The following is a 19,546-nucleotide window of genomic DNA, read 5'->3' as shown; positions in this document are numbered from 1 at the left end:
TTTATGGATAAGCTCTCAACACACTGAAAGGGAGCTGTATACTTTTCAATAATCCAAACATCTTTAGAATATGATCAAAACCAATAACAAATCATTTAAACTTGTTTATTCTTATCTTACCTAGTTAGCATTCTCCATATTTTACTAATCACTCCCCTTTTAAACTTTTTTTTTTACTGTCCTATAGCACACATTGGAATGATTTCTTACTTTATTTTTTACACCTAGGCTATATTAAATAGATAAATGTGTGCTCTCTCTAACTCTCTCGCTCTCTCTCTCTCGCTCGCTCACAGAGGCTGTGTGCTCCTCCGTGGGCCAAACATAGGCCTATTTGTAAAGTGGGGGGACACAAACGGGATTTCGAAAAGTGTCACGGTTAAACTCCTTGTGAAGTGGTGAGGTGCCGCTACACATTGCTTTTCTTCTCGACTGCAACGCTGTAAATGATTTTGGTTTCAGTTGTGTGTGTGTGAGCAGGCTCGGAATGGCCATCGGGAGATTCAGGACTTTTCACAGTGGGCCGCTGCCTTTGGTGGGCAGCTGGCTCTGACATAGGTGGGCGTGGACTTTCACAGCGCCGCTGCGCCGGTACCGCACCCGCCGCCGCAAACACCCGCGTTGCGAGGCTCCGGCGGATCCGGCGCTGTGAAAGTCCACCGCCGTTGCGAGTCTCCGGCTGTAACAGTCCACTAACACCCGCGAGGACCCAGGTTCGATTCCGGCCTGAGGTCCAAAAAAATAAAAATAATAATAATAATAATAATTCGCGACCCACCTATCACATCTCTGCGCCCCACCAGTGTGGCGCGCCCCACACTTTGAGAAACGCTGCCTTAGACCCTCACATCGTACAATGAAAAACCTCCGGAGAAAAACCCACAGTTTAAAGGGGGAAATGGGAGAAACCTCAGGGAGAGCAACAGAGGAGGGATCCCTCTCCCAGGACGGACAGACGTGCAATAGATGCCGTGTGTAAATTGAAGAGATAATACATTTTACAGCGTAGGTAGACCAAATGTTTGGAAATGCATGTGTCTATAATAAGAATATCACGCATTTTAAAAAGTTTTTCGCCTGCCGTCTGTCTGCAGACTTGTCAAAGCATTAATTCATGGTTTTTACTAACCGGTATCAGTATGTTGTTACTTCGGCATCATTTTGAAACGTGTATTACAATTAAATCACGGTCAAATATGTTCATCTTGTTGTAGTTGTGGCCCCCTTGACAGTGATTCTCTCTCTAGTTTAGCAAACTCAGCCCGACTCAGCCCTGTTTGTTGGCCTCGATAGAACCACGATTTAGTCCGGCCAGAAAAAAGGTGAAAAAGTAGCCCCGGGCCAAAACTAGGCCAAGTGGAAGCGCAACCAAAAACGGGCCCCGCACGGCTCGGCACGCTTAAAGCGAGCTACCCGCTGCAGTGGAAACGCGCCATTAATGAGTTGTATTTCATTTTTCCATTTCACTAATGAATTGTATTATTCCTGATGGTTTACCAATATTGTTCAGCTGCCGATCATGCCAATAAAGCTTACTGAAATTGAATAGAGGGAAAGAAAGTGAGAGACACACTAAAAGAGCAACACTTGAGTACCTTGAGTGGCAGGATTAGGTCAAACCCATTTGTCACCGTCTCTGTGTCTCAATCACAAAGATGCAGCACCATCTACCCCACACACACACACGCGCACGCACGCACGCACGCACACAATAGCTGTGGACGCAGTCCAGAGGTCACTTTGCCAGGGCTGTGTGGGAGCTGAGTAATGGCGAGCTATGGTTGACATGGTAACCACATGAATTTCCAGCAGTGAATCGTTGCAGAAATCACCTTGACAACAGAAAACACACATAATCTTCCCAAGTCACCCGTACATGAAAACAACTAACATAACATATCTACACTACGTTAGAGTTATTAAGTTCATTATCATACTAAGTGATATGTTTAGTAACATTTACAAAAAGCGAATTTGTGAAGCAGGAAATACATGCCTTTATGTGACATTTCACATGAAAGAACAATTACATGATAGATATTTAATTGACTATCTGTTTAATCTAAAGTGGATTCATCATAGAGGTCTTTACCTTTCTTGCGGACAACCTCCTCAGACTCAGGCTTGCGTGTGACGGACACCACCTTCATCAGCAGCCGGTTGCCCCCCTGCCGGATCAGGGACACCACCTGCTTATGGCCCACTTTCACTACATTCACCCCGTTCACCTAGGAGGAAACGCACAAAGACAAGACATGCAAACACAAGTTTAACCTTTAAAGCATTAAAGTTTACTTTCACATGATAAAACTTTTCTGCAAATCACGCCTAGTCATTTTTAACAGACATAAATAGAAGCTTTCAGAGGTTGAATAAGTACTCAAAAGAAGCAGTATACTGCAGTATTCAAAATTGTACTTAATTAAAAGTGAAAAAGTATAAGCATAACAAAAATACTTCAAGTACCAAAAGTACAAATATGCATTATGTATTTCAAGCACAATATAGTTTTAATTTGTTTTAAATTAATGTTATAAAAATGATTGGTGCATTAATGTGTCACTTCACTGTTAAACTTGGTAAAGGTGGGGTTTATTTGAATTACTTTATACATTACTTGGTGGCTTAACCTATAATAAAATATAATATTGTGTCGCTTTATATTTTGCATTAATAACCTAAATCTACAAAATAACTAGTAACCAAAAATGTAAAACAAATGTGATGCAATAAAAAGTACAACATTTGCCTTCAAAATTTAGTGATGTAAAAGTATAAAGTAGCATAATGTAAAGTACCTCCATGTTCAACTTAAGCACATTACTTGAGTAAATGTACTTTATTTTATTACGCCATGGAAGATTTATACATGATTAATATTTAACTTTGGAACATATCCACAAATTCACAAAAAAACTGTCCAGAATCAATTTGCTTTTCTCCTCTGCTGCAGGTCATCAGTAGTGTGCTCAGTGATGAGGAAGACACAGATGTAGAAAAGGGAAGAGCTTTTCCGAATTACCTCGATGAGGAAGTCTCCTGTCCTCAGACTAGCCCTCCAGGCCACTCCCTCCACATCCACAGACTCCAGGTACTGAAGGGCGGGGAACGCTGGGGTGGGGGTGAACTCCTCGATGGGCGTTTCAGCTGAGAAAAACCAACCCAGAAAGGTTCAGTGAAATCTGGAGCTTCCTCTGATTTGATTTTTCTTTTATGTAAATGAGACTGCTAATGACCACAACCACCTCACAAACAGAACGTATTACATGCTGTGTGTAATATTCGGAATAGGTTGGCTGCCGTATAACATTTGCCCTGTTTGAATTCCCTTGGAGGAAATTACACAGTTTTCAAAGCTTCCCTTTTAGCTTTACTAAAATGATTTAATTAATATATATTTCACTGCTTTCAGTTCTATCACTTGACTAAAGATTTCTATATTAGGCAGGACTACTGAGCGGATATACTGCTGTTTCCTGCTTCACCTCAACAATAATGCTGATGCATATTTGCATACAATCACACAGTCATACACCTGCACAACTGCATGCATGCCTTAACAAAATACACACACACACACACACACACACACACACACACACACACACACACACACACACACACACACACACACACACACACACACACACACACACTTTGTTAAGTGAGTGCGGCATCATGAACTCCATTTAATCTTGGAACTAATCCAACTAAATCACTGACACATGAGAGTTCTCAGAGGGCCGCTAAGTGAACTGCAGTGTGTGCGTGTGTGTGTTTGTGTGTGTGTGTGTGTGTGTGTGTGTGTGTGTGTGTGTGTGTGTGTGTGTGTGTGTTTAAGGGTAGTGGGGAGTAAAAGGCAGAGCGAGTAAAAGAAAGCGGGGTGAGCCAAGATCCATGGTAGTGAGTGATGGAGCAGTAAAGCACACTCAGACTCCAGGCAAGGTGCCTGAGAGGGGTTGCTATGGTAACCAGCGTGAGCAGGGAGCTGGCACGGGCATGAGTAAAATGAATTTGTGGTGATGGAGATGAGTAGAGAGGTGATCTGGGTTTTTGAATGCGGAAGGTATAAAAGGGTTTGCGTGGAATCATTTTTGATAGGGTAATGGCTGGGAAGGATATGAAGGAGAGCAGAGAGGAACAAAAACAAGGACAGACAGAGTGAAGATGAGAGGAACAGGGGAGGAGGGTGTCTCTACTAAAGCTGAACGCCATGTGCGGGGAACAGATGGGACAGCTAGCCGACAGCTCAGCCAAGGATGACGCCACTAAAGGGGCTACACACACACACACACACACACACACACACACACACACACACACACACACACACACACACACACACACACACACACACACACACACACACAAATACACACACTCGCAGGGTGCATCTGAGTATACACGCCGAGTGTTGACCGAAGCTGGTCGTGTTGTTGACTCACACTGTAACACTACAGACTGAGCCATACTCAGTGACTCAGATCAACAAACTATTTCTCACTTCTAAACACTCACACATTAAAAACTGCTAGGTAGTCAATGTGCATGTCTTTGCAAAGGTGTGTGTGTGTGAGTTTAAGAGTGTGTGTGTGTGTGTGTGTGTGTGTGTGTGTGTGTGTGTGTGTGTGTGTGTGTGTGTGTGTGTGTGTGTGTGTGTATCTCACCTTTGGCTCCCCGCAGGACGAAGCCAAACCCCTCGTTTTCTTTCTTCTGCAAAACAGCATTTTTCTCTTCTATGATATAGTCACTGTACAGGAGAGAGCAGAGGGAGAGCAGGTATGAATCCAACACCATCCTCACACTCAAAGAGGAGAGGGGAGAGAGGAGAGGACGGAGGGTCGTCGGGGGGGTCGACCAATGGGAGGAGATGGAGGCGCACACACTCACACATAAACACACACCTGTACTTCCTTTCCCAGACATGTCTTTCTACTTTGGATTCAGGATATACCAATCAGGTTAAAAGCAAAGTGAGCGACCACAGCTCAGGATTCCACACAGAGATAGAGAGACAGAGACAGAGAGAGTGAGAGTGAGAGTGAGAGTGAGAGTGAGAGAGAGAGAGAGAGAGAGAGAGAGAGAGAGAGAGAGAGAGAGAGAGAGTACTCATGATTGAAGTATCTTTGGGATAAAACCTAAGACTGAATCAATCTTCTTGCTGATCCCTCAGATGAGACTGCAGCTGAGGGGGGTGTGGAGGGCTTCTGCTAAAGAAAGTGAAGGAGATGGCTGGGATGCAATATTATCCTCTGACTAATGACAGAGGGAATAGGAGGCCAAAGTAAGTGAGCACTTCATCACTGCATGATTTTTTCCTCAGAGTTGAAGGCTGGAGGCTGCTAGATGGTGTTAACCTGGGCTGCTCTAGAAATGCATGTGTCGAAAGCCTGTAAGCTAAAACCAAAGCAGAGTTAGTGAGGAAGCCAAGCAAATATCAGCATGATGGCTAGATGTGTGTGAGAGAAATATTCAGAATGTTCGTCGGCCTAATCGAAACAACTGAAAGGAAACGCTCAGGCAAGGTGTACTGGTTTTAATCTAAATTGTTTGATGGTGAAAGATGCAGATGAAGAAATGTGAACATGTCTAATTCAGAACAGTAAAATGACACTTAAGTGTAAAATAAAAATAAAAATGTGCTGAAATTTTGTGTCCTTAGATTAAATGTACTAAAACAACAGAAAATGTGCACCACTGCTTGTATCATTTAACACCACACCACACTGAGGGGTCTGCTGCCAGGTTACAGACTTAACAAAAGCCCGACAATTTGTAATATTTGTTACATTTTAGCATTATAAATCAGTCATCCTGTCTCACAGCTGAGGCAGATGTACTGGGCTTTTGTTAAGGTTGCAACTCAGTAGGAGGCGGCAGTCTCCATTAGCTTATTTACACTCCACTCTCTCAGACTTACCAAAGGAACACAGAGCTCCTGCTGCTGGAGCCAGGAGACCCGAAACAAACCTTTCTGCAGGAGGGAGGTCAAAGGTTTTCTTTCATAAAAAGCTATCTATCCACTTTTGCACCAAATATTATGCACAGAAAACTGTGTTGGTTAAGCATCACTAAGATGCTTTGTTTCAGTCCAACACCTTTTATCCACTACGCTTACATCTCTGCCCTATGCCCCAAAATACTGCATTAATGCAATACACCCTCCTTCAGATTCTTTTCCACCCACGTAACTCAATAAAAACTCTCATGGAAAACACAATTTTAGATGGTATACGTCTCCTCAAAATAAACCTGTCCTTTGACATTAGAGATACTAATATTCCGCAGACCATCAAGGAAATTGTACCACGTAACAAAATAACTTTCTGTCCTACCTTTTCGCTGCGACCAGTATTTATTCAGATATTCATATGTTGCAACTGCTCCTTAAAGTCTCTCTTAACTGTGATTTTGTGCAGTGCTTGTCTTTACTGTCTCACCTTTGGAAAGCATCACAACCTGTACATGATTTTATTGTCCTCCAGTACTCATCTAACATCTGTACTGTACAAAAAACTAATATAAATAGTGTCTGTATATACAATGTCCCATATACTGTAGACTAACACAGGATAGTATGACTGTGGTAATGCTCATTCAACAAACCTGCAGCTCTGCTAACAGAGATGGCATTTAATCCAACTAAAACCTAGAATGCAAGAACTTGACATTTAATACAAAGGCTGAGAAAGTGGGTGGAAACAATGCTCACTCAGACTAGCGCGTGTCTCAAACTGACACAATGTGGCATTCAAGTCAGAATTTGCATCAAAACCGCACACAGCCAGCTAATCCACTCTCAGATCATTTGTCTTATTTACAAGAGAGAAAGCACTCTACACAATAAAGGTCAGGGGGAAAGCTTAAAGAAAATAAAGACTTACAATATCAGGCACAGAAACATGCACGCATCCATGCGTGTAGAATATACTGTGTACACATACAGACACAACTAATTTCTTATCACTTCGAAGTGAGTGCACCAGCAGCCTTTTACCTTTAGATGGCAGCACCTCCATAACGCTCTAACACCTTCCCACATGCACTGCATCACCGATGTACAGGTAATGAGGCAGTATGAGATATGACTAATGTAGTTTTTGCAGTACAATATACACTAGTATCATGGCCTGCACTTTGCATTAGCGTGCTAGCTCAATGAAAGAGGCTGTACCTGTATGAGGTGAAGTTGTCGTAGGATCCCACAGTGTAGTGTCTGAACAGTCTCTTAGTGCGGTCCTCCCGAGTCTCTGCAAAACACATGAAATGCATTTGAATTTGTAGCATTTTGTCACAGATTGCATGCACTTCTTGAATATCATTAAGGAAGGACACAAGGGATTATAAGAAGCTCTTTGTATGTAAGGATACATTGTAACTGTAAAATGTAATTCTGTTAGCCAAGAAAGGGGTTAAGCTTCCACAGAGAAAGAATTATCATGACCATGCTTCATTTATCATAACCTACCACAGTCAAATTGTTCCATGGTAATTTTTTGTTTTTCAAACCGTAAAATAATTCCATAATTCTTAGTTTAACGCGTTTCTTCTGAAGCTGGAAGATGCTCTAGAATGGGAACAATGTTAAGCTCAATTAATATTGTGAGTAAGTGTGTGTGTTTGTGTGAGTGTGTGTGTCTGTTTCTTGTCAGCATGTGGGTAGATTTATCCTATGGGAGGGCTGATAGAGATCGATGTCCTCTCCCCATTCCAATAATACACACTGCAACTCCACTAAACAGCAATCTGCTGACTACACAACCCGACAACCTTTCACGCCACACAGAAAATCTGGGCAAAGCTGTGAGAGCGAGGGGTGTCCTCGTGGAGATGTGAGACAAAAGGCACGAAGCCACGAGTCTGGCTAGTAATCTTGGTCACATGTCCTCCCACTGCTCCTGTCTCCTGTCACTTACCATGTGCTATCAAATAAAGGCACTACTTCAAGCTGTTCAGATATCCAGTATACGTGTGTATGAGAAAGATTTCGACATGTAAAGAGCAATAAGGGAAAGAGATCAAAGTTACTGAGCTGACTTGAAGAGGCTGGTATCCTCAGATCCACTTCAGCCTTTCCATCTGACTGTGTGTGTGAGTGACAGGCTGTCAGCTGAGCCGACCTGAAGCATCCACTGATGCTTGGTGACAAACCAGAAGGACCGAAAAAAGGAAAAAGACAGGATGTAGCAATCCTCTACAAATTCTGGACCATCACCCTCTGCTCTTCCTCTCACCTGCCTTTTCGTTTTCTTCACCTGCCGTTCTCCTGAAATCTATTTCACTTGTGATTAGTTCCTCACCCTCAAAAAGCACTTATGTGCAAATCTGTCTCTCTGATGTTTACACATTCATTTGTTTCAGCATGATTGCAAATATGTAGCTTTCTTCTTTCATCATTACACATGCTCCACACACACAGTAAAGGCACTGTTTTAATGAATACTCCCTACATGACAAAAACCAAGCTCTGTCTCCTATTGGACAACACATTCCATTTCCTTTATGTTGTGAGGTGGTGTATTTATGTTGTTCTTAAATTATAGACCAAAAACAGGCAGACATGTTTAAATGATTTTCAGGGCAGCCTCCAACAAGTTTTATAGTTTTTTCGCAACTGAATATCTACCATCCAGTTTTGCGTCCACTCCATCAGAAGAAAAGAAAACACGGGATTATTTATAATTTAACGGCAAGAAATGCATCAATAAACCTCAATAAATACTGGATAAAGCATCTGCAGAAAGGTGACATGTCATAATGAATCCAAGACATTAATGTCTGTTCTCTGAGGTAAACAAAAGTTATTTGAAATGCATGTATACGAATAAATAGCAAAATCCTCTATAACCTTGAGCTGTTGATCTGAATTTTCTTTCTGAGGGTTTACTTAGCGTATATCCCTGTGGATAAGGATGTAGTTAAGAACAAATGCACAGAGGATATCTTCCTTTTGGCACCCACTTTTTCCATATTGGAAAACTGCCGAGGCAATGCTGTTAAAGCAACAATGTAAGCAGCAGTTAAGTGGTGTCACTATGCTTTCCTCTTAATGAGACCGTGTTTCTATAGCTTTCTGTGCAGCAAAATAAGGAATAAGGAACCAGTGAATAGTTTTTAACTTGCTCTGACATCTTACCACCTGGATGATGAAAACCACTGTACTGAGACAGGAAACTTAGAGTAGAAAAGTTACATAAAATAAGAAAAATTATGATTTTCTGTATTGGGTATCAGAGGAGGGAAGGTGAGTCTATTGGTATTTCGTCTGGTCCAGAAGGTTACCCAACGTCTTGGAAAGACGTGGCATTTTGTTAACAGTGCTTGAGATGAAAAAGTTGATATTTGGGCAGAAAGTTATGAATGAGTCAGCAATTGTCTTCTCCTGCACATTTATAGTCCATCTTTTACAGACCTTTTTAACACAAACACATTCCTACTCAGTCAGCCTCACACATCATCAGAAAAGCCCTTTACTTCAAAGAGGACAAAAGAAAAAGGAAATCAGCTAAATGCTGGATAATTTGTGGAGTTAGTGAGCGTGAATTTGCAGACTGACAGTACTTTCTGAGCAGTATATGCGTTTCTGTGTGTACAGTGTGTGTGCGTGCGTGCACACCTCGTGACACCAGATGCAGTCTAAGAGTGTGAAATGCAACTCATTCATCACAGTTGTCATCTATTCTGTACAGCCCAGGAGCATCTAAAGGCAGGGCCCTGATAGCACAGATAACCTCCACTTCCATCACACACACACACACACACACACACACACACACACACACACACACACACACACACACACACACACACACACACACACACACACACACACACACACACACACACACACACACACACACACACACACACACACAAGGTATCCACTGTAAGAAAAGGATGTTGTTTAACTTCATGTATACAAGGACGTTTTTAGTTTTATTATTATTAATGTTTTTGCTTTCTGGAGGCCGTGGTTTAGCTCCAGATTGGAACACAATAAGGAGAAGAATCTTCCAATCTGTACCAGAGCTAAACATCTGGGCTGTCAGAGAGTTAAGTGCGCTGAGATTCCAGAGAACAAAGACAATTATGTACTCAGTAGAGTCATTGTAATAGAGTCATGTCAAAATCAAGCACATTAAATGATTACCATCTATTTCAAGTACCATGAGAAAAGGGGCATTTGATTGGCTTTAGACACACTATCGCTGTTGATGTCCAGATGAAACATTCAGTTAATGTTCTCCATTCAAACCCTTAATGCAATATTGAAAGATCTATACAAAAAACACAAATTAATTAGCCAAAAAATATAGACAAAAAGCAAATCACACAGCGAACACACAGAGGTAGAAGGCAAGAAAGGAAATGAGGGAGGCCGTTGCCTGTTAGCAATTATTAGAAAGAACCCTACGTATGGTTTATTAACAGATACCTGGAGAGTAAGGGCCATCTTTAGACTGTGGATGCTGCATCTGGTGACAGATACACAGCTGGTGGTAATGGCATCTTTAGAAAAACAATGTAGCACACGAAATGTAGCACAAAGTAAAACTTGGTCAAAGTAAAAGTAGCTGATGGACAGATATAGATAGATACTATATTTACAACAGATACAAAGACAGAGATAATCAATAAATCATTTAAAACCTAACTTACAGTGTATGTAACAAGTATTAAAAAGGCCTTAAACTCAGGTCAGCTTCTTTGTGAGTTAGAAACATCAGCGCTAGAGACTTGTAGAGCGAGTTAAAAAGGTTAAATACCTGATGATAATAATAATGTGTAGGGTATCTGATACTGTAGGAGCGACAGTATATGTGTGACTTTTTATCCAAACAATTAAAGGTAGGGCAGGTAATTCACTTCAGAAACACTTTTTGTTATATTGTGAATCTGTCACTGGTCAGAAAACACAATTTCCTGTGCAACAAACCCAAAAGCTGAGAGAGGTTCAGCTGCTCTATGTTTTTAGTGAAAGTTGCCCATCATAACTGTACCAATTATGCTTCCAGGCTTTGAATGCATTGACGTCAACCTAACCCTAACCGAAACTGCCCCTTATGTTTGTCCCACAAAAATGTGGAGGTGTATTGATAAAACATTGTGTAATAACTACGTTGGATGAACATATTTAGCTGGAGTAGTTCATTTTAGTAAGACTTATTAAATCATTTTGATAGTAAATATAAAAGTACATCATGTAATTCTCTTTTACTAACAGTTGGTTACATTGCCACCAAAAGCAACACAAGGCCATATTTTTCTTCTCAGCTCCACATGCTAAGTAATCAAGCTGTGTTTTATCTTCTGCACATACTCTTCTTTTTATTAAAACATTGCTAAAATCATAGCTCAACATAGGAAAGGTTGTTTCTCCTTTTAATGTCCCTCAAATGTACAAACAACATTGATTTTAAACTCACTTACAGAGATAAACATTTTTGCATAAACCTGATCTAAAGATATAATCTGGGACGGATTGAAGGCTTTCGATGTGTTAGGAGTGATAACTCATCCATAAAAATGGGAGAACAAGTTGTTAGTCTGCTCACATGGGTGACAGCTGTGAACCCACTGTGTAGTGGAGACAAAAGCATATTCAACACACTCTTCCTGTCACTGTCTTTAACCTGCTGCATCTCTGATTGTTCTGCTGTGAAGGTCCCTGATTCTCTATTCTGTGCAAATTGTTACACCTTCACTGTCCTTGTCTGAAGGACGAAGAGCTACATCCCATACACACACATGCACAGAGACACAAACCAACACATGCACACGCACCGTCTCTGAGCCCTGCTGAATGAGAATTAACCTATGCTGTTTTACCGCTGATAAGAGCTTCAGACACACACACACACACACACACACACACACACACACACACACACACACACACACACACACAAACGCTTATTCAGTGAGCCTCATTGACTTTTTATTTTCTTCCACGCCCCCACTAGTCCCTCATTTCCTTTCCTCCTTCTCTCTCTGCCTCCTCATTTATGTTAATTTGTAGTAAACTCTGAGGGCTCCTTACACATTAACTACAAAACACTGATTTAATTGATGGGAATAATGCTGGACTCTCTGGAGTAACATTATCCCAAGAGCAACACAGCGTGGAGGAGCGGGAGCTTTTTTCAAAATAACAATAAAGACAGAATCTAGTCTCTTTCTTTCCCTTTATGCTGTCACACAGTTAGCTGTCGTCCCACAGACCCAACAGGGGGCTGCTGGCCCATGCAGGGGGCTACAAGGCTAACCCACTTCCACACAGCACAGAGAACAAAGCAACGTCTTCATTTTCTATTCCCGTTTCATCTTCATGTCAATTCTGGATTTCCTGATCCTCTACCTACCGAACGACTCTTGAATAAGACTTTTAAAAAAGAAAGGTGAATACTTTTTTTCACTGCTGGTTGAAATTAGTCATGCTCATAAGAAGACAGGGTGATGGAGAGGACACTGAAGGAAAATAGAAGTCACTACAAAAGGAAGACTTAAAGCAGGATCTGTATCAATGTAATCTTGATCTGCTTTGTACATATAGGGAATTCTGCATATGGTTTAGAGCTGCAGGATCATCTTCAGCATCAAAGGTGACCAAATAAACCGTATGAGACACATACTTTTTAAATGATGAACCATTAGATCTTTTCATCCAGCTAGTGTCTGCATACATGGACATGATGAGCAGAAAGTGGGGTTTGCTTAATTAACTGTGAAGTGGAGAGTGTCAGAACAAGAAGAAACGACGAAGAAGAAAAACAGAGAACAAATGAGTGGAAAGACAGGAAGGACAGATTAATTAGAAGACTAGATGGGATTGTTGGCAACTGAGTGAAAATATCTCTAAGAGTTCATAGTGTGTATAATGATGTTTCCTGACAAATAGTCCTGATTAGTGTCTTTCAAAGCATTATGGCTCAGAAATAATGCACCAACAAACAAGACAACATCATTTCCTTGAAATTAATTTGAATACTGGAGAGAAGTGTAGATTGAGAAGAAGCAGCAATAGTGGATTGTTAGATAAAACACCTCCAACTCCTGCTGTTGTTTTGAAATCTACTATATAATCAGATTATTGTGGACTGACTGCTCACTGTGGCGTTTGTTATTTTGGTAGGGCTACAGTATACACAGATGCACCTGTTTATGTTTTCCTGACTAAAGTAGCTGCTCAAGGAGAGTTTACTGGCCACAGAATAATGGGACCTGTAGTATTAGAATGATTCTTTGCTAATATGTTTACAATGGGGGAAGCTAAATCAACCAGGACTGAAATACTAGGCATCACAACTTTAAGGATAAAAGCTTGGGCTGTCATGGTTCGTAATCAAACTCCAGCCCCCAACATCAGCCTGACCTCGACCTCAGAATGGCACGCTGCTTTCACCTGCTACTTAAGGAGGACAGTCATTATATTCACAATCCCAATTACCAAGAGGTCAACAAAGGTAAACATTATCTGTTTCATGTCCATGAACCAACAACATGTATGGATTGGAACTGGAAATAAAGACTTAACCGGCGCTTTGATCAAAGTACTGACTAATACAATAAAAATGACATGGCAAGATAGGCTTTTAATAAAACCGAATAGGAGATGAGATATAATAATACAAGCACTAAAAGAGAAGAGTTCTTCATAACTGTCAAGTGTGGAGCTGGACAGCATTTTGCCGCCGCTCCATTAGTAACAAAGCCAGATCCGCCCTCTCTTATTTCCAAAGACCAAGAACAGATTGTCTCAGTAAAGGAATGCATTTCATATTCAAGATATATCTATATTAAAAAGGAGAACCTTCAATTAAACAAATGTAGAATACAACAACAGCGTTTGTTTGTTCAGCAGCAAAGGGCTGAGATTAGGAAGAGGCAGAAGAGGAATATTGTTCAAAGTTATGAAGTGGTTTTTTTTTTTCAGGGAATTCTTCAGGGAGACATCGTCATTTAAACTTATAGTAGAGCACACCTGTCTTCTAAAAATTGAAACGGAAAAGATGTAGACAGACACTACTTTTCTATCTTTACTATATTTTCAATTGTGCTGAGTCATATTGCAAGTTTCTTACGTTTACAGAAGGGGTCTATTTTTAGGTTCTCCTGCACGGTAACATTTTAACACTACATCAGAATGACTTGAAGTGAGCCACCTGTGTGCTCTCTATATGAGCCATGTGGTGATGTCAGAGCAACGCAGAGCTCTGGAGAGGGAGAGACTTACCCCAGTACAGGTCAGGAAAAGTGGAGTTTGGAAACTCTGCCCTCACGAACGTAACCACCCCGTCTATCCTGCTACACAGCACAGGCAGATCGTACACCATGACTGGGCAACAGTCCATATTTCATCTCTGAGACATTGACAACAAGATTGACCGTCTTGCCAGCGGTCCTTATGCCAGCTCGGATCACTGAAAAGAGCCGGGCCTGGCCTCCCTCTCATCTTCGCTTAGAGACGAGCACTCCTGAAACGCCCATTTTATGCAGTTGGCTATTTCAAATTCCTTAGCACCTTATCCCTGATAAAAGCCTCTCCTTTGTCTTCGTTTTGAGAGTGAAATAAGACTCCCTGGATGAGTAGCAATGCAAACTGTGTGTCTCTGGCTTAAATGTCCCATTTTATTTCAGCCTCCAGCAAACAACTCCGGCATATATTTCGCATCTGTGCTTCTCTGCTGTCTCTTTCCTTCTCCTCCCCTCTCTCAGAATTGGTTGGTTTGTTGAAGAGCCTTCAGAGAGCTCGTTGTTACCGTGTAAGTGTCAGCGTCAGAGACCAACAGCTAAAAATACCTCTGGTCTGTCAAAGTGCAAGCCTTGAATAATTGAGTTCAATTCAAACAACAAGAAGCAACTACTGTACAAAACCTTAATATTAGCAGCAAAAAGAAGTCAGAGGAAATCAAGAAATCAATTATTGATCTTTTATCAATAATTCCTAATTGCATGATGTTCATGGAATACGAGTTGTGTGCAAAGCTTATAAAGGCAGAATATTGTAATGAACTTCAAAGGGGAATATTGCTCAGAGAGAGATGAAGGGAGGGAGAGTAAGACACGGAGAAAAAAAAAGGGATGCCTTGGTGTAAAGGTAGGCACGGGATTAGTCATGTCAAGTCAGAGCTACAAGCTGCTGTGTGTGTGTGTGTTTGAATTGGTGTGGTTGTATGTGTTGTCAAGTCATGGTGATGAAAGAGTTTATGTAAACAAATGATTCAACCGACGCTGATGGGGTGTAGATAATTGCTACAGGTGAGTCAGGAGAGTGAGCAGCCATGACACTGTGACAGACTTTTAGAGAGATATGCTGAAACCTGCGCATGTGTATACGTGCGTTTATGTTTGTGTGGGCCAGTGTGCGAGTGACCTGCTGTCCTCCAATACGGGCCCTGTCAAACCTGATATGTCTCTGCTCCACTGCGAGACCTGCTTCAGCTTTGATTCATTGTTCAAATTGTCCCGCCATCTATTATGATTTGATATGGATCTGTCCTCCAGAGAGAGAGATGGCTCAACACACTCCACTGACTTCTGATGAAAAGTACAGATAGGGGCCATCACTCTGCTGCGAACAAACAAACACAACACTCACACAAGCCCCCACACACCTTGGGATGTGTCACTGTAGGACACTTCACATGGACTTCTTTTTGCAGGGGTAAACGGCAGGACTCCTCTGGAAGTGCCAGGCTATTACACTGACTCAGCTTAACTTTCATACCAAGACATGTCTTCCCACCTCTCTCTCTCCCCCTCTCTAACCCTCCTCCCCTCTCTCTTTCTAATAAAATGGATTAGTTGGCTATGCTAATCTAACTGCTGACTCCACACAGAATATAGACAATAACTAAAGTGTGTATGTGCATAAGCATACATGTGTAAAAAAAGCCTATCCATTTGTATGCATGTGCACTGCTCTGTAGTGTCAGCATTTGCATACTCACTGCACCTCACCACCAGAGAGTTTCTGACTGAACTCAATATCTACGTGATGTGCTATCTGGACACATTTATACATTCAATAGAGGACTAAACTGAGAGTAGTTTGTCATTGAAAGTTAAATGCTTTTTTGTTGTTATATAAGCTTGCTTAGTTTAACCTTTGAGAACATTAAACAACTGCAGACTGAATACATCTGAACAATTAGGCATCAAATATAGAATAGCTGCTATAATGAATGACAGCACAAGATGGACAAGGTGACTGTGATAGCACATAGGGCTTGTTGAGGGACGAGGACACACATGAAGATCAGATGTGTTGTTGTTTTTGTCTTTGTATTCAAATTGTTATTCTAATTTATTTTTATGCAGCAGCTCTAGGTTTTCATTCTGCCACAAACACAGATTTGGATTTAGGCTACTTAAACAGAAGAATAACACGTGCATATATCAATTAAATAATCTCACTTTGAAAAAAGGTAAAGCTTTAGAAATATACTAGAAAATGTATTTAAAAGATATAATGATGTTAAATTTGGCAGGCATAAGACACTGCACCTTCTAAAGCGTGCAACTTAAGCTTAATTTTGTCTCAGTTCACAGCTTGTCTTGAACTGCCATTGACTAATCCTCCAAAGGCTACAAAGAAGGTACAAAAGAAGCAGAGACACCACAGTGGTATCATGTGCTCTCAGCAGCGAGCAGAGGGAAAGGTGTGATAAGAAATACGCAGGTGTTATCCACATGTCTTCGATGTGACTGGCCCTTAACACACAAAAACATTCATTTTCATCATGTTAGTGAAACATTGAAGGTGTGAAGGGCTGGAGATCGACCCGTTCTTGAAATGCTGATGACTTGACAAAGATGGGCAAACAGAAGGAAAGATAAAGGGAAAGTGGAAGAGTGGAAGAGTGGTGATGAAAAAGAGAGAAAGGGTTTAAGATGCAGTTGTTCCTGTCAAAATGTCAAGAGCAACGACGACATATTCTGGTCTGTCTTTTTGTTCTGATGTTCCAAGAGCACTCATCTCCCAGCAAACATTACTTCCTTGATTACATATTGTGTACATCTTTAATTATTTAGTCAAGCCTTTGTATTAATGTCTCAATTTTTTAGTATGTGGAAACTTGAACATTGTTGTCCATATTGTTCTGCTTTAAACTAAAAACAGAACAGCTTTCTAATAAGGAAGCTTCACTAAATGTAGCTATATAAACACAGTCAGCTGGATTTGGCTTAAATCATATTTGCAAAGCAACATTAAAATAGAGCCCTCAATATGTGTCTGTTAAGGTGTTAATGCCCATGACAGATAAAATCAATGACATTGCAAAACAGGCTCAGATTACTGATCTCCATCATTGTAATAGGCAAGGCAAGGCAAGGCCTTATTATACTTGCACCTTTGGTATATGTGGGGAAGAACCATGCCACAAATAGCCCATACTATTGGGGAAAGTTGCACAATTCTGACCAGTCATCTCCCTGTATTCTCCCTCACAGATCCAGTGCACCATCTCTGTCCCGTGTCTCCTCTCTCCTCCGTCCTTCCCTCCAACTTCCACTTCCCATGTCAGTCTCAGCTGCCGCAGCAACGCTGATGTTTAAGCATTCTTGGGGAGTGCAGACACACTCCAAAACTTCTTAATGGGCAGGCTAAAAATAGCTCAGGCTGGATCTGACTGGGCTGATTCATGCGGCTGTGAGTCATTCAATGTGCCGCGGTGTGAGAAGAGCCAGGGAATACAGTGAACGAGCACAAAGAGGAAAGGAATATACTTTGTTTGCTTGTTAAGACATCAAATCATCGAGAAAGTCAAGGATTGCTTATCCCATCACAGGGAAAATATGCATTACAATGCTGTGTGTGTGTGTGTGCGTGCGTGCGTGCGTGCGTGCGTGTGTGCGTGCGTGCGTGTGTATGTGGAGGTCTATAAGGACATTTGAGGCTGCGGGGCAACCTAAGAAAAATTAAGGCTGGTATAATGGAAACTGGGGCTGGTAAAAATGCATCGCTGTTTCATTTACCATTTGTCCGAATTGTTCTCTGTAATTGGCTATAGCAAGCCGGTTTCTTGTTGACGGATGGGGGGGGGGTCTTTAGGCTGGAGGGCTGTAAGATACCAACAGATTGTAGCCAGCAGATTAACATTATTATAGCTGGAATGAGTGGCCCCCAGCAATTTGCTAGTGTCATTAGAGAGGGAAGAGCGGTTCATACTCACATCATTATCCCATCCATTACCACGGGTAAACATCTACTATTAACCCCCACATACAGACCAGCTGTGTGTGTGTGTGTGTGTGTGTGTGTGTGTGTGTGTGTGTGTGTGTGTGTGTGTGTGTGTGTGTGTGTGTGTGCATGTGAGGGAATGGGGTGTTAGTAGGACGGGGAAGGTTATTCAGGCATCTTTTACAGATTTAACTGGTATACATTTTTTTTATAACAACACGTTGACACGGCACACCTTCCCAACACATACCATTTGCCCACAGCCAGCAGCGTTTCCCCACTGCATCACTCATTGAACTCCTAATGAATTCAATCAATAGTCTTTGCTTTTCACCCTCAATTTCTCCATCATTCGCTCGTGCCCTCCTCGCTCCCATTTGTTTTAACCCTTGGAATCTACACTTTGTCTTTGTTCCCCGTCCCCCCTGGAGCAGCGGTTGAAGATGAACTGTTGGCTGCAGCTGGCCCCCCCGCTCTGAGAGAGACAGGGGCAGCGTGATGACAGATAACAGCCCAGATGGTTTAAGCTGTGCCTCTCTCACATGGTCACCTGCTTCCTCTCTCGGTCTCTCTATTCCTTGATGGCTGCCTCTACCTATCCCCCTGTCGCTCGCCCAAACTGAAACAGCTTTTTCCATCATCCCATTTTTTATTTTGTCTCTACCCCAGTCTCCATCATTGCTCTTTTAAACCTGGCAGGGAGGATTGAAAAGAGATGGAGGCAGAGATAAATCAAGAGGGATGGCACTTTCAGAGTCATGACTCATGGGTGATGTACAGTGGCAGAATGAGAGAGGGAGAGAGGGAGAGAGGGAGGGAGAGAGCGAGAGAGAGAGCGCAGCAGTATTTGGGTTACTTAATTGTAGACAAGGCTGTCTTTGCTGCTTCACTAGGCTGAGACATATTGCCCTAACTGTCAGTGACGCCTCGATGGTTGCCTTCAGATAAACAACTATGAGTGTGTTTTAGTGTGTGTAATTCTGCTGTTGTATTACCGTTGATGAATCTAAAGATGATGATGAGATTTGCTTTTTGAAATGCCTCAGTAGATTCAGAAATTAGCATGTTATTGTATTTGTGAATCCAGAAAACACATTTAAATCATTTGAAAGGTGATGCTTTTGCATTGATTGTGTATGGCGGAAAAACGCTTCTAGGGCCAATGTGCGCCATGTGATGATGCAATACCCTGTGTCACCACAATGCCATACATTTCCTAACAACCCTGCAGCATCGTTCTTGTGGGTCCATTAAAGTATTTAGTGAAACAGAAGTTTGACATTCTTTATGTTAACTTAATGTGACATATTTCCGGGATAACTGGCTTATGTGTCTGGAGCTTAATGATAAGAGGGATTTTAA

The 19,546-nt window shown here is 41.6% G+C and overlaps 1 protein-coding gene across 1 annotated transcript in view; it reads right to left on the bottom strand.

The window, feature by feature from the left end:
- shank3a (SH3 and multiple ankyrin repeat domains 3a) overlaps positions 1-19,546 on the bottom strand; it is a 75,893-nt gene that overhangs the window by 17,575 nt on the left and 38,772 nt on the right. The window contains exons 9-12 of the mRNA XM_010794429.1: positions 7,175-7,250; positions 4,668-4,750; positions 3,023-3,147; positions 2,093-2,228 (exon numbers count right to left, since the gene is read on the bottom strand). Of these exons, the coding sequence (XP_010792731.1) occupies positions 2,093-2,228; positions 3,023-3,147; positions 4,668-4,750; positions 7,175-7,250 (420 nt within the window). The remainder of the gene's footprint in view (positions 1-2,092; positions 2,229-3,022; positions 3,148-4,667; positions 4,751-7,174; positions 7,251-19,546) is intronic.

This window comes from Notothenia coriiceps, unplaced genomic scaffold (genome assembly GCF_000735185.1).
Source record: "Notothenia coriiceps isolate Sejong01 unplaced genomic scaffold, NC01 NC01_scaffold00037244, whole genome shotgun sequence".
NCBI lineage: Eukaryota > Metazoa > Chordata > Actinopteri > Perciformes > Nototheniidae > Notothenia > Notothenia coriiceps.
The sequence above is the reverse complement of the archived record's forward strand: the minus strand, read 5'-3'. Positions and strand labels throughout refer to the sequence as shown.